The sequence below is a fragment of the Macaca mulatta genome, chromosome 6, assembly GCF_049350105.2.
Source record: "Macaca mulatta isolate MMU2019108-1 chromosome 6, T2T-MMU8v2.0, whole genome shotgun sequence".
NCBI classification, from domain to species: domain Eukaryota; kingdom Metazoa; phylum Chordata; class Mammalia; order Primates; family Cercopithecidae; genus Macaca; species Macaca mulatta.
The window spans coordinates 2,165,632-2,179,935 of NC_133411.1; the positions used below are offsets into that span (position 1 = coordinate 2,165,632).

Here is a 14,304-nt window from a genome sequence, read left to right on the forward strand (position 1 = left end):
GCAGGCAGTGTGGACAACAGACAGTGGACAGCAGGCAGGCAGTGTGGATGGCAGGCAGTGTGAACGGCAGGCAGTGTGGACGGCAGGCAGTGTGAACGGCAGGCAGGGTGGACGGCAGGCAGTGTGGACGGCAGGCATTGTGGACGGCAGGCAGTGTGGACGGCAGGCAGTGTGGATGGCAGGCAAGCAGTGTGGATGGCAGGCAAGCAGTGTGGACGGCAGGCAGTGTGGATGGCAGGCAGTGTGGACGGCAGGCAGTGTGGATGGCAAGCAGCGTAGACAGCTGGCAGCCTGCCCAGCACCCATTTATTTCTGACCAGCAGCACCCTCGTGTGGCCTGCATGGAGATTATTGGACTAAAGCCCAGGCCGCTTCCCAAGGACTGGGGCCAAGTCCCTCTCCTAACCCCGGCTCCAGGAGTCCCCAGGGGCAGGAGGGGTGGAGCTGGATCGGGGTCACGGGCTCGGTGTGCTGTGTGCTGACGCTGAACTGGGCCATTCTGTGCATGGGGCTTGCACTGCACCTTGTGAAGGTGGAAGCCCTGGGTCCTTCTGGAATCTGTTTTGTAATGAGGGTTTAGGGGACGTGAATCCTGGGGGTGCCCTCCCTAACATAACCTGGCTTTCTGCCATGGGGCCCCAGGCAGGGTCTCAGCTGTGCGAGGAGAGAAGCTCCGCTCCCAGGACACGCAGTGGGGATGGGGCTAGAGGAGTCGGCCTTTGCAGGGAGCTGTGGAGCCAGGCAGGTCATCCCCGGTGGCCGGGCCCCTTCCCTTCAGGGCTGGTGGCCGTCTGACTGCAGACTTGGCTAACAGGCCGGCCTCAGATGGGACACCTGGCACAGCTCTTCCAGTGGGCCTTGGGCCGTTTCGGAGGAGATGGGAACCTGGGCCTGCACTCCCAGGGCTTCACACTCTGACCTGTGTCCGCAGGGTCCCCTCCTGTACAAGCCAAGCAGGAGCCCCAGGGCAGGGCCTCGCACCTCCAGGCCCGGTCCCGCTCCCAAGAGCCGGACACACACGCTGTGCACCACCGCAGGTCGCAGGTGCTGGTGGAACACGTGCCATCCTTGGAAACTGCTGCCCGGGCCCTGGACCCACAGCCCCGGCCGAAGGGGCCGGAGAAGCAGTTCCTCAAGTCCCCCAAGGGCTCCGGGAAGCCGCCCGGGGTGCCAGCCAGCAGCAAGTCCGGGAAAGCCTTCAGCTACTACCTGCCGGCCGTCCTGTCCCCCCAGGCCCCTCAGGACGGCCACCACCTCCCGCAGCCTCCCCCGCAGCCCCCACCGCCACCCTACGGCCACAAGCGGTACCGCCAAAAGGGCAGGGAGGGCCACTCGCCACTCAAGGCCCCACACGCCCAGCCTGCCGCAATGGAGCACGAGGTGGTGCGGGACCTGCCGCCCACGCCAGCGGGAGAGGGCTACGCGGTGCCGGTGATCCAGCGGCACGAACACCACCACCACCACGAGCACCACCACCACCACCACCACCACCACTTCCACCCGTCCTAGTGCCGCCGCCAAGCACACCTCGCTCCAGCACACCACGGCCCGCACCCTCGGGACGGGGAGCCCAGCACCCCCAACCTCCGACAGCAAACAGCAACTGACTGCAGGTGCTGGTGTGACGGAGGCGGCACAGCTTGGACACGCGGACAAGGCCCAGGGGCCCTCTGCTCTCCTGCCCTCGATGCCACGTGGCGGTGAACACATCTGGGCCGCTGCGTTTCCTGGCTCTAAGGCTCATCTGTGTCACCCATAAAACTACTTTCCTTTACAATTCCAAAATGAGGTCCTAGAGTGCGCAGGGAACGCCCGGATGCTTGGGGTGGGTGTTCCTCCCGGGCTTCAAGCAGTGGCCTCCGTAGGCTGTCCCAGTGCGAGGCCGGGAGCGAATGGAAAAGCTGAAGCTTTGCCTGGCTTGTGCATCATGAAGTCAGAGGGGACAGGGCCGAGGGGAAGCAGCTTGTGCTTAGCAGGGAGCATCCGCGGCTCCCTGCAGGAGGCCAAGCAGCAGACGTAGCAGAAGGCAGCAGCGCTAGAAAGAGAAGTGCCAGAGTGGGGAGCCCAGACCAGCGAGGAGGGACCACAGGGCACAGGGAGCCCCGACGAGCGAGGAGGGGCCACAGGGCAGCATGCGGCGGTGGAGGTAGGCCCTGGTCCCGGAGCCACAGCAGCTCAGGTGGATGCAGGACACAGTCAAGGCGGGGAGGGGCAGAGGCTTGCGCTTGGTGCGGCCCAGAACACGGGGACTTGAACATTCACTGTCCAACACTCACGGGGCGGCTTCTGTGACGTGTCAGCTTTGGAGAAAAGTGTGTCCTCCTGCAAGGGTCAGGAGAGGGTTGCAGGGTTGAAGGACGTCCCAGTGACATTTCTGAGTCTTGCAGCCTGCGGGTGTCCACATGGTTACCCCGAACAGGAACGTGCGGGCGCTTTCCGGGATCTGGTGGGCCCGTGCCAACATTTCTGAGTCTTGCAGCCTGCAGGGGTCCACGTGGTCACCCCGAACAGGAACATGCGGGCGCTTTCCGGGATCTGGCAAGCCTGCACAGCAGTTTTGCGTTTACATTCCTCGTTCTGTTTTTAAGGATAAAGCAAATTGATGCCAACTGGTGACAGATGTTTTTCAGGCCTAATAAATATATCTGCATTTTGTACCATGCCACACCTTGTATTAAAACAAGCTTTTCAGAGAGAGATGGTCGGTGCTGTGGTCGGTCGGTCCCCTCCGCCAGCCCGTGGCCGAAGGCGTGGAGAGCAGGCTGCCTGCGCGGGGCTCTGGGAGGAAGTGCGCCTGTTCGTCTCGGCTTAGAGGACGGTAAATTTACATGCACACACACAACTCCATAATTATAGGTAGGATTTTTTGTTTTTCCATTTTACTGCTCTAAGAAAACCCCGAAGTTCAGTTCACGGTAACAGGAACACAAGGCTGCGCGAACCCAGCTTTATGGAGAGAAGCTGGGCTCTGTGTGAACAGGAATCTGTGGAGAAGCCACGGCCTTTGCCAGCTTATTTGCTGCTTCTCTGTGGACAATGTGCCCTGCTCCTGGGTGTTTACAGACCCCTCGGGACTGCCCAGTGGTGTCTCCTGTGAGCACAGGGAGGGATTTTCGGGGTTCCTGAGGCCAGAGCGCTCACAGCGTTTCCAGGCACTTCCGAGCCCCTGGAGGCACTGCCTGGCCTGGTGCCTGGCAGCCCCTGGTTTGGCGATGACTGCATCTCATGTGGCACTTGCTTTGGGGATGACACATGAGGAAGATTCATCTGGGGGTGCAGTGATGTCACACGTGGCCTCACGCTGAGGGGACCTTGTTTGTTTAGTCCCGGAGGACCTATCAGACCCCAAGTGACATCGCCGACTGGAGATCCCTGCACACCCTTTGGGCCAGGCTCAGCCAACCGACTGGGGAGGAGGGAGGCTCTGCCAGGCCTGGGCTTCAGCCTGCTTTGCCTCTAAACCTTGGTGTTAAAAACGAAAACGGTCAGTGCAGACGAAACTCCAGCAAACACAAGACAGGAGCAGAGTTGTTCTGGTCTGGTGCTCAAAGAGCCCCGGAAACAGTCGCTGACACCACTGCCAACTCCAGCTGCTGGGGCCTGCCTCACCCAGCAGGGCCCTTGGTGCCTCAGGGTGCCACACTTGAGCCTGAACGAGGTAAGGGGAATGGACAGGGCTTGGGTGTATGTCCCCTCCAAGTCTCATGTTGAGATGTGATCCGCGGTGCTGGGTGGGGCCTGTGGGAGGGGTTTGAGCCACGGGGGTAGATCCCTGGCAAATGGCTTGGCGCCCTCGCCATGGTGATGAGTGAGCTCTCATTCTGAGTTCGTGGGAGATCTGGTTCTTTAGAGCAAGGGCCCCCAACCCCCAGGCTGTGGATTGCTACCGGTTTGTGGCCTGTTAGGAACGGGCCACACAGCAGGAGGTGAGCAGTGGTGAGGGAGCACGACTGCCTGAGCCCCACCTCCTGTTAGATAAGTAGGGGGATTAGATCCTCGTGGGCCCTCGAACCCTGCTGTGAACTGCGCATACGAGGGATCTAGGTTGGGTGCTCCTTATGAGAATCTAATGCCTGATGATTGGAAGTGGAAGTTTCATCCTGAAACCATCCCCCCACCCCGTCTGTGGAAAACTTGTCTTCCACAAAACCAGTCCCTGGTGCCAAAAAGGTTGGGGACTGCTGGGTTAAAGGAACTGGCACCTCCCCCTCTCTCTTCTGCTCTGACCATGTGACATCCCTGCCCCTCCTTTGCCTTCTGCCTTGAGTGGAAGCTTCCTGAGGTCTCCCCAGAAGCTGAGCAGATGCAGGCACCGTGCTTGTACATCCTGCACAACGGGGAGCCAAATACACCTCTTTTCTTTATAAATACCCCAGTGCCAAGTATTCCTTTATAGCAATGCAAAACAGACTAACACAAGAACCACACCCCCCTCCAAAAAAAACCCTGCAAAAAACACACATGCACAGAAAGTGAGCCAGTGCTGAATGGGTGTCATTCATTAAACACCCACGTGTAAAGATTGGTGTGTCTCGTCAGTTATGCTGCAGCAGCTTGGCCTGGGCCTGGGCGAATTGTGTGTGTGAAGCTGTTGGGTACCATGTCCAGCAGGCCTGGCACGTGGCAGATGGGAAGGGACACAGCACAGGATGGCATCAGGTCCTGCTCTGGCTCCCGGGTCACACCCGTCGGGGGACGTGGGTGCCACTAGAAGGAAGGCCATGCATCACTGCAGGCGAGACAGAGGCGGAGGCTCCTCGGAGGACTCCCGGCACACAGCCTGCTCCTGGGGCAGCTCTACCTGCCGTTCGGCCAGGTCTTCCCACCATGCTGGCGCCAGGAAGGCTTTGCTGCAGGAGACCGGGTGACAGAGGTGACACAAGGACAGAGGCCTGTGTCACAGAAACCAAGAGCTTTGTTCTTTCTTACGTTTGTGTAGACTTTGACTAGCAGATGATCTTGTAGCTGAACCAGCCTGTATCTGAATGAGTGGGAGTGACCTGGTGTAAATTAGTGAGTGAATGGGTGAAGGATGAGTGGGTGAGTTAGGGAATGAATGAATGAATGGGTGAATAAATGAATGGAACAGTGACTGAGTTTGTGAATGACAGCGATGAGTGAGGGGCTGAGGGGTAAATGAGTACGAGTAGGCGAATGAATGGGGTGGGTGACCGTGAGTGGTGAGTGGGTGAATGAATGGGTGAGGCGGGGCACGGGTGGATGAGCAGTAAGTGAATTAGTGTGCAGATGAGTGGGAGAACGACTGGGTGAGTGAATGAGGGAACGAGGGAACGAGTGGGTGACTGCTCTAGCCGAGTTCTTGCTCCTTGGGAAGCACCCACTGAGGCGAGGAGGCAGCCTGGTTTTCGGGTTCCCAGGGAAGGGGACACCTCGGGGTCTCTGACTGGGCCCTGGTCCCAGACGTGTGGGTATCAGTGGGTCCTCAAACCTCCCTGCTGGAATTTGTGAGCACGTGGCCCTCAGGACAGCAGGCCCACCCCAGCTGGCCACTCCTGTGCTCCAAGTCCCGGGTGTGGATTCCTGGGTGCAGCCAGCACTCACCCGTCAGGGGTCTGAGGACAACGCTGCTCTCACGGTCACTCTCCTGTGGCCTGAGAGCCAGAGCAGGACCCGCCACCCTCCTGTGCCATGTCCCTTCCTGTCCACCATGTGTCAGGCCCTCTGGAGACGGTGCCCAACAGCTTCACACACATAATTCACCCTTCGACACACACGAGGCAGTGTTCCAGCACGTTCAGTCACGTAAGCTTCACCACAGCCATTTCGGAACATTTTCACCCCAAAAAGAAATCCATACCCCATGAGCAGCCTCCCCCCATCCCCCATCTCCCCCATTCCCTCAGCCCACCCCCGGCACCTGTCAGTGCACACCCTGCCTCTGTGCCTGGCCCGCTCTGGCATTTCGCGTTAAGTGGAGTCCCGCAGCGTGAGACCCCTTGTGTCCAGCTTCCTCCAGAGCAAGAGGCTTCCAAGCTTGGCTCCTGGTTCTAGCTGGATGAGGCCCACAGCAGGCACAGCCTGCATGGACTCAGCATGTTCTCAGACCGCGTCCAGTTTGGCTGCTGTGAACCTGCGTGCACCCGTTCCTGAGGCCGTGCCACACACCAGGAGTGGACCTGCTGGGGAAGGGGCAGCTCTGTGTCTCGCACTTTCAGGAACCACAGGCCCTTCCCATGTGGCTGCAACCCCGCAAGAAGGGTCCGATTCCGCACGTCCTCACCGTGGTTCTCCACTGTTTTGGCTGTGGCCAATCACAGGCGTGAGGTGGCATCTCACCGCGTTAGAACGTGCTGTCCCCACTCAGGTCAACTCTCTGGTGCCTCCATCCTTATATAAATTATAAATCAAATGGCTGGGCACGGTGGCTCACGCCTGTAATCCCAGCACTTTAGGAGGCTGAGGTGGGCAGATCACTTGAGGTCAGGAGTTCAAGACCAGCCTGGCCAACATGGTGAAACCCCATCTCTAGTAATATACAAAAATTAGCTGGGTGTGGTGGTGCATGTCTGTGATCCCAGCTATTCGGGAGGCTGAGGCAGGAAAATAGCTTGAACCCGGGAGGCAGAGGTTACAGTGAGCTGATATGGCGCCACTGCATTCCAGCCTGGGCAACAGAGACTGTCTCAAAAATGAATACATAGATTGGGTCATTTTAACATGCAGCACTAGGAAGTTTGGGGTAAGGTCAGTTCCAAACTGATGACATGATTTAAAGCCCTCGTCCGATTCATATGGTCACTCTCCAGCCACCTGCGTTGGCTGTGGCTGGTCAGCCCTGACGCTGCTGCTAGAGAAGGGGCGGCTAGTACCATTTTCTCCAGTTGTCTAACTTTTATGCTGAATGACACTCGAGAGATTCTTCAGCATACTCAGATTTCATCGGACTTTATTTTTCTACTAACAAAATCATACAAAGAACAAAGACAGGGAACCTACAAAAGGAAACGGAGTCAATTATAAATGGCCGTAGTTACTGGTTACATGGAGTTGATAACAGAAAGGATGCCTGTCGCTTGCTTGCAGAGGCTGCAGCCCAGGGCGGAGGCAGAGCTGAGCCCTCACGAGCCGTTTGGTGTGCGGGACTGAGCGGCCCTCAGAGGCATCCAGCACACAGGGCTGTTCTCCAGCCACCAACCGACATTCAGAGCCAGCACCCAGCGGCCACTGTGCCTCTAGCCTGCTCTCCTCCAGGTGCAGGGGACACAGGACCTGCTGGCCCCATTCATACACGGAAGAGAGTTTTGCTGCTTAACTCACACTTAGCCAAGGCAGGCAGAGGCTGTGGGAACTGCTGAGCCCCGCTGTGATGTCCGGGACATGCTCTAGGCAGCCGTCACTCTACAGCAATGCCAGCCTGGTGCGGAAACCACTGTCTGGAGGCACAAGTGCAGCCTCTGCCCTGATTTGAACTTCGTTGATGGGGCTGATTCCCTCGGGAGACCGTGCAAGCCGGACGCAGCCCGAGGCCTGGCCATCTGGGGCCTCCAGTATAGAAGCAAGCTCTTTATGGACAACCTCCTTACCATGTAACTCCCTGGGGTGTTTAAATAAATAAATACGCCACACACAAAGGAAGGCCCAAGTCGGTGCCACTGCTCGCAGTCTGCAAATGTGACCACAGCCTGTAAAGCAAACTCACAGCGGAAGTGCAAAGTGTGCTGGGCCCTTGAAAGGTATCTCTTCAGTGCCGCCGCCGCCGCCGCCTCCACGCAAGGCACAGGCCATGGAGGGGACGCCCGGGACTCAGCCAGACAGGTCCGACGCCAGGCGCCACTGCTGCCCGAGGACCTCCCACGCAGGGGCCGTGTCCACCTTCCCTGGAGCGCCCGGGTGGGGATGGCACGTGTGAGCCGGCTCAGAGGCTGAACCATGTGCCATGCTCCTGGGGTGGGGTGGGATGGAGAGTCCTGGCTGTCGTGGGCCGTATGGGAACTCGGTGTTCACTCCGTGTGCGTGTGCCCCTGGGTTTCAGTGCATTCACCTGTGCGAGGCACTGACGGCAGCGGTGGCTGTGGGCTGGGCCCTGTCAGTGCTTATGAAAAGAAGTGGCTGGTTTTCTGAAGGCGGATGGAGACTCGGATGGCTACGAACACAGCCCGGCATGGCAGAGCCACAACTGGGGGCTCCTTCCTGGAGCATAGGCCCTGACGAACACACCGTGTTCACCACACACACAACAGATGATCCACCATATTCCAGAAAAGCTGAGTTCCCTTTCCAGATGGCCCCAGCCCACGCCTCAGCTCGTGAAACGCGGACCTGCTGAGCCCAGATGCTCCCACACGAGGGTGACACGGGCATGGACAGAGTCCTCCAGCCTCCCTGCCTTGAGGTGCAGAAACACAAAGACAGTCAAGGAACACAGCGACTCGGAGGTGACCAGGGCCCTGAGCGGAGCCACGGCCAGGGCTGACGTTTCACCTTCATCACCAGGGACAGCTTCGGCTCCGGGTGCTCTTCCAAGAATGTTCTGGATGGGGTAGAAATGCAACCTAACCACTGGGTAAGTCCAGCCAAGAAAAGAACTTCCAGAAACCAAGGCGAGGGCTCGCTGGCGTCTTGTGACCTGCGAGAAGATGCGGCCACGTCCAGGTCACTCCTGCAGCAGTGTCTGCCCTCGGACGCAAGGAAATCGTCCAGCCGCGCCCTTGCTGGTTGAGCCTGTCGTTTAAGGCTGCTGAACAGGAGAGCCCCAGGTGACGGGCCTAGAAACTTCCGTAGGAAGCCCCACGGGCAGGTTGGGTGGCATCACTGGGGGACAGGTGTGTTTGCTGTTTCCCTGGGCCAAGCCCAGGTGCAGGCCGCCCACGCCGTCCTCCGTGCCCGTCCCAGCGCGCCGCAACGCTGTTGGGCGTTAGGAGTAGATGGTGATCACCTCCCGGCCGCCACCCCTGACCAGGAGGACTCTGTTCAGCCCCTCGGTCAGGACCTCAAGAAACTCCATGTCTGTGGTCAACAGAGTTAAGGCCAGAGCTGATCTCACCTGGGCGTGTGTAGCTGGAATCGTGTTGGGAGCGAGGTTTTATCCTCTTCCTAGTTAGCTAAGATTTGATTTGTGAAAGCCAGAGCCAAGGTGAGAAGAGGGGTGGGGATTAGAGAGACCCCCAGGCACAGAGAGGCAAGGCAGGGGGGAGAGGCCGGTGCTCAGGAAAGAGAAGGAGCACCGTGGCCACAGGAAGGATGAGCAGAGACAGCGACAGAGCCCACGGTGCTGACCCCACGACAGGGAACCCCAGCCAAAGGACTGGGTCCTTGCCAGTCTCTAGGGGACCTGGGCCACAGCTCCTGACCAGGACCCGTGGAGGACATGCCCTCACTGGCCCCAGCTCTTGGTGCCGACCTGGCAGGGATGTGCCAGGCATCGCCCTGTCTGTGCCAATACGCCCAGATGCACCGCGGAGTTCTCCTTCCCAACAAAGCACAAATTCCCAAAGCTGCGGCTAATTGGGGCCTTAAAGCCGAGCTGGGCTCTTCACCTCCCACCATCGTCCGGGCAGGGTGGGGCCAAGCCCCAGCAGAGGTCCCACGATGCACAGCTGCTGTGGGGGTGCACAACAGGGAGCCTCCCAGCCCCAGGGCAGCCCTGAGCACCCGGAGACAGTGGGGCTGGTACTGTAGTCGGGTCCTCCCTCTCCCACACCAATGCAGGGTTGGCCTCAACTCTGGCCCCGTCACCACTGGCCTCAGAGTCCCACTGCATCCCAGTCGCAGCTCCCAGGGCCTGGGGCTGAAGGAGAGGCGGGAAGCCAGTCTCGCTCACAGGACCCACAATCCCAGGTCTCAGTGAGAAGCCGCCAGGGGATGCCCACATGCCCAGCAGGCACACTGCGGGGAAGGATACAGTTCTCATCTCCCTGCCGGTTTTTGGGGGGCCCTGGCATGTTGAGCAGGACCAGTTGTGCGTCCTGGGACTTGTTGAGGACGACGCCATTGAGCTTCACAGCCGTGTGCATCCGCCTGACGTTGGACTGGTCCCTGCGGGGGAGGTGGGCACGGTCAGCGGGCAGCAGGTGCGCCCCACGCTCTGGACATGAGGCTGAGCCGAGCCCTGATGAGCCACATTTACACGCGCTGGAAAGGGCTGTGTGAGTCAGGATCAGGCAGTTCCTCTGACCCTGAAGGATGCAGAGGCGGCCGCTCTGAGCGAGAGGCGCTGAGTGCAGCGGGGCGGCTGTTCAGCAGTGGGTGCTTTGGCCTCCAGGCACCTAGAACTCAGCACACTAAGGCTGCCAAGCTTCTAAGGGCTAGTCACACGACACAAACAACAAGCGCTTTCTCAACTACATCTACATCTGCGAAGCAGGCAGAACAGAGTGGAAACCGTCTGGGTGTCCCGTGTGCCTGACGCCTTCAAGGCTGACACATTTCTCTTGACATTCATGGCGTTGCCCCTAAACCCCATGTCAGACGCTGCCAAGCACCACCCGTCAGGCTGAGCACACGTGGCCTCCTCTCCCCTCCTCTCCTCTCCCCTCCCCTCCCCTCCCGTCCTCTCCTCTCCTCTCCTCTCCGAGGGTCCTGATACGACTGGGTCCAGGGCCCAGAAGCTCAGGGAGGAAAGGCCCCGAGGAACCCCCGGCCTGTGCAGCCATCGCTGCTGAAGCTCTCGGGGGGGCAGGGTCTGCCGAGAACTCAGCTGGAGGCACAGGTGCTCACAGTGGCCACTATTGGGGTCCCCTCCCACAGCCCACCCTGCCCTTGCCTGGCCAAGGGCTAAAGGACAAGCACTTCCACTGTGTGGCCGTCCAGCCCCGGCCTTCCGTCCTCACTGACAACGAAGCTCTGCTCCACGGCCCTCCCTGTCTGCTCTCCGAAGCTGCCGTGGCCAGTCCATGTCTCAAAGCGTCCCTGGCAGCCTGGGCCCGGCCGCGGCCCCCCAGGAGACTCCCCAGCCAAGCAGGTTTGGGGACACTGCAGAATCATGCTGTGCAGTGCTCAGGCCCCTGCGGGACAGAGCTTACCTCCCTCCTCTACCCCATGGTCCCCTCCCTAGGCAGGCCCCGAAACCGCAGCAGAACTGGCGTTCCAGGAAGCCACCTCGGGAAACGCCGGCAGAGGGCAGCCCTAGGGGAGCACTCGCGTTTCTGTGTTGGAAAAACCCGGCCTGTGTGTGGACCTGCAAGTCAGAGCGGGTCTCAGGCCAGCTGCAGTCAGCACAGTCGTGACCGTGGCCCCCTGGGGAGGTCACCAGTGCCCTGGACGCAGAGGGGCGGCGGCGGACAGACAGAGCCCGCCCATGCAGGGTCACGGAGAGGCCCCACGGACGCCGTCCAGGCTCACGCCCTTTGATCCACTTGACCCTTAAGCCAAATAAACCTGATCACAACCACCAATTTCCAGGAGGAACACGGAGAGGCCTTTCATCTCCTCTCCAGCTTGGTCTAATTACAGATGGGGTCTCTGTCCACAGTACAGTCAAGGGGCTTTCGTTACAGGAACTTGGAACTTTGAATTCGACTTCTGGATAGACCACAATTACCAGTGTGTTTGGGGACAAAGAGCAACGCCAGGAAGTGAGACCAGGCCAGGGGCAAGGGGGGGTCGGAGAAGGCAGCATGTCTACAGCAGTGAGTGCTGGGGGGAAGCAGGGACCTGTCCCTTGGCTGCTGGTGGAGTATGCCGGCTGCCACAGCGAGGAGGACCAGTGCAGACACAGGCACAGATAAGCACACTAATGTGTATACGCACGCACACATACATGCAGACACACTGACATGTACACACAGGCATGCAGTCACACTAATACACAAACACGTGCACACACTATCATGCACACACAAATAGGCGTGCAGTCATAATGTGCACACAAACAGGTGCAGACACACTAACATGTAAGACATGCATAGTATGTGCAGACATGCATACTAACACGTACGCAGACATGCACACAGGCAGGTACATGTCCACCTGCAGGTGCGCTGACAGGTACATGCGAGCACGCACACAAATGCACAGACATTCCTAAGTGCGCTCCCAGTGACGTCACAGTAAGCTGTGCACATCTCACACCTGCACTGCCCAGAAGAGGTCAGGGCCCAACCTCCAGATCTTCGGAGGACTTCTAGCCCAACCCCAAGGAACTGCTGGGCCAGGAGAGTCAGTGCCGTCCCAAACGCACGCCCCACATGAACACAAAGCCCATGCTTCGTCCATTCTGGCCCACCTTCTCCTGACCCTACAGGCCTGTGGGGACCTGCCCCTGCCCCAGCCCAGGAGAGGCAAGCCCTGGTGCTGGGAGGAGGCACAGGTGCCACTGCAGGTCCCCGAGTGTGCGTGCACGTGTGTGTCAAACCCTACTCCTGGGTCTGCGTCCTCATTCTGCAGCTTTAATTAATACGCTATTCTGAAGGCACTTTCAGATTCACAGAATGGAGCAGGAAGTACAGGGATTCCCTACACGCCTCCCACACAGCTGCAGTTTCTCAAGTCTGATTAATTCAGATTTCAGGGTTAAAGATAAAAAGGGAAATGTGGCCACTCAGCCAAGGCGTTCCTCACTCAGGCCCCAGGCACTGCCTGCCCACAAGGAAAACACAACCCAGGCGGTTACTGGCAGGGGCAGGCAGGGGACAGAGACAGCGTCGAGGACTCCCAGGGAGCAGCTTGGGGGTCCGTCCAGGGTGCTCCCTCCCACCCACCCCGGAGCTCAGACACAAGCAGCTCCCACCCCAGGGTCCGACCACACAGAGAACTGATCTGCAACCCTCTCCGCCTGGAGACTGAACGGTCAATCCCCAGGGTGTACGGCTTTAACATGGAAGGCATTCCATGTGGGGCGCAACTCAGCTAGCGCCCGACCTAAAAGGACGTGGAAGGACTGATGGGCCCTGCGAGGCGGACGCCTCCCCTCCACTCTGGAGCAGCTCGGCCACCTCCCAGGTCTCAGTTCCTGGGCCTCACTGACCGGCCCTGTGAGGCACGCGCCTCCCCTCCACTCCGGAGCAGCTCGGCCACCTCCCAGGTCTCAGTTCCTGGGCCTCACTGACGGGCCCTGTGAGGCACGCGCCTCCCTTCCACTCCGGAGCAGCTCGGCCACCTCCCAGGTCTCAGTTCCTGGGCCTCACTGACGGGCCCTGTGAGGCACGTGCCTCCCTTCCACTCCGGAGCAGCTCGGCCACCTCCCAGGTCTCAGTTCCTGGGCCTCACTTAGGAAGAGGCTTCAGGTGTGTGCTGGAGCCACCGTGAACAGAGGGGAGCAAAGGCAACAGGAAGTTGATGTGAAAGCCGCAGCAGCGCTAGGTAAGCTCTGGCCACACTCGGATGCACACAGGCCAGCGTGCACAGGGCAAGCACAGGCCTGGAACACACACACACAGACACACACAGGCCATGCACACACAGGCATGCAGGGCAACCGGGCCCGGGAGGCAACCTGGTAGTAGCGAGTGGACTTACAGGTTTCCCCATTCTCTATGCAGCAGAGAAAAACAAGAGTGCGTTACTGACTTCAGAGGTGAGCACCGGGGCTGTTCCAGACATCACGGCTGCCGGGGAGAAGGCCACCTCGTCCCACCCCACAGGGCCTGGGAGCCCCCAGTCCTTCCTGAGAATCCAGCTTTAGGATCTGGCTCCAACCCCAGGTGAGAGGTGTCTCTGGTGCTGTCACCCTGGGACTCAAAGGCTGCGTCTGCAGAACCAGACCCACACCCCCAAGGACCTTGTCCAGCCCCGGTGTTCGCAGCCCAAGGCCACAAGTGGGAGCCTTGGCGTGGGGCAGGCCCTGGGGCCTGACAGCAGCCTGAACTACCCACAGGGTGAAGGCCAGGAATTCCGTGCCCGCCGGCACACACCTCCTCGCCTCCATGGAACACTCATCTGCCTGCCACAGTGAGGCTTGCACAGCAGAGCAGAGCAGGCCTGGCTGCAGGGCTGACTTCGGGGCCGGCCTAGGTACCAGGAGGACCACTTGGCACCCAGCTGTGTGGTTAACACTGGGGCCCAGCCTAGGTCCTAGAAGGACCCCTCAGCGCCCGGCCTCAGCACTAGAAGGATCCCTCAGCGCCCGGCCTCAGCACTAGAAGGACCCCTCAGCGCCCGGCCACAGCACTAGAAGGACCCCTCAGCGCCCGGCCTCAGCACTAGAAGGATCCCTCAGCGCCCGGCCTCAGCACTAGAAGGATCCCTCAGCGCCCGGCCACAGGGTCGAACTCAGGGCCCGGCCTTGGCAGCAGCAGGACCCCTCAGTGCCCGCTCAGGCGGCTCCCTATTCTCTAACGGGCCCACTGGCCTGCGGGGTTGCCCCGAAGCTCTTCAGTGGTCAGGGAAGGGACTCTGTCCTCACTG

The 14,304-nt window shown here is 59.9% G+C and overlaps 2 protein-coding genes across 26 annotated transcripts in view; one reads left to right on the top strand and one right to left on the bottom strand.

The window, feature by feature from the left end:
• Positions 1-2,691, top strand: part of NKD2 (NKD inhibitor of WNT signaling pathway 2) — a 34,844-nt gene extending 32,153 nt beyond the window's left edge. For 8 of the 16 annotated variants that reach the window (XR_013418244.1, XR_013418246.1, XR_013418245.1 and 5 more), the window contains 2 exons: positions 932-2,394; positions 2,487-2,691. Coding sequence is in view for 8 of the 16 variants with exons in the window: in XM_078004578.1 (XP_077860704.1) it covers positions 932-1,509 (578 nt within the window). In the remaining 8 variants the exon portion in view is untranslated. Of the gene's footprint in view, positions 1-931 lie in introns of all 16 variants that reach the window. The other 8 variants (XM_078004578.1, XM_078004580.1, XM_078004579.1 and 5 more) reach the window with 1 other exon arrangement.
• Positions 2,692-6,890: 4,199 nt separating this feature from the next.
• The window catches only part of SLC12A7 (solute carrier family 12 member 7), a 104,115-nt gene continuing 96,701 nt past the window's right edge, over positions 6,891-14,304 (bottom strand). For 8 of the 10 annotated variants that reach the window (XR_013418239.1, XR_013418240.1, XM_028849317.2 and 5 more), the window contains 2 exons: positions 9,863-9,996; positions 6,891-8,967 (listed from right to left, as the gene is read on the bottom strand). Coding sequence is in view for 7 of the 10 variants with exons in the window: in XM_028849317.2 (XP_028705150.1) it covers positions 8,876-8,967; positions 9,863-9,996 (226 nt within the window). In the remaining 3 variants the exon portion in view is untranslated. Of the gene's footprint in view, positions 8,968-9,862; positions 9,997-13,221; positions 13,432-14,304 lie in introns of those variants that run through there. The other 2 variants (XR_013418242.1, XM_078004548.1) reach the window with 2 other exon arrangements.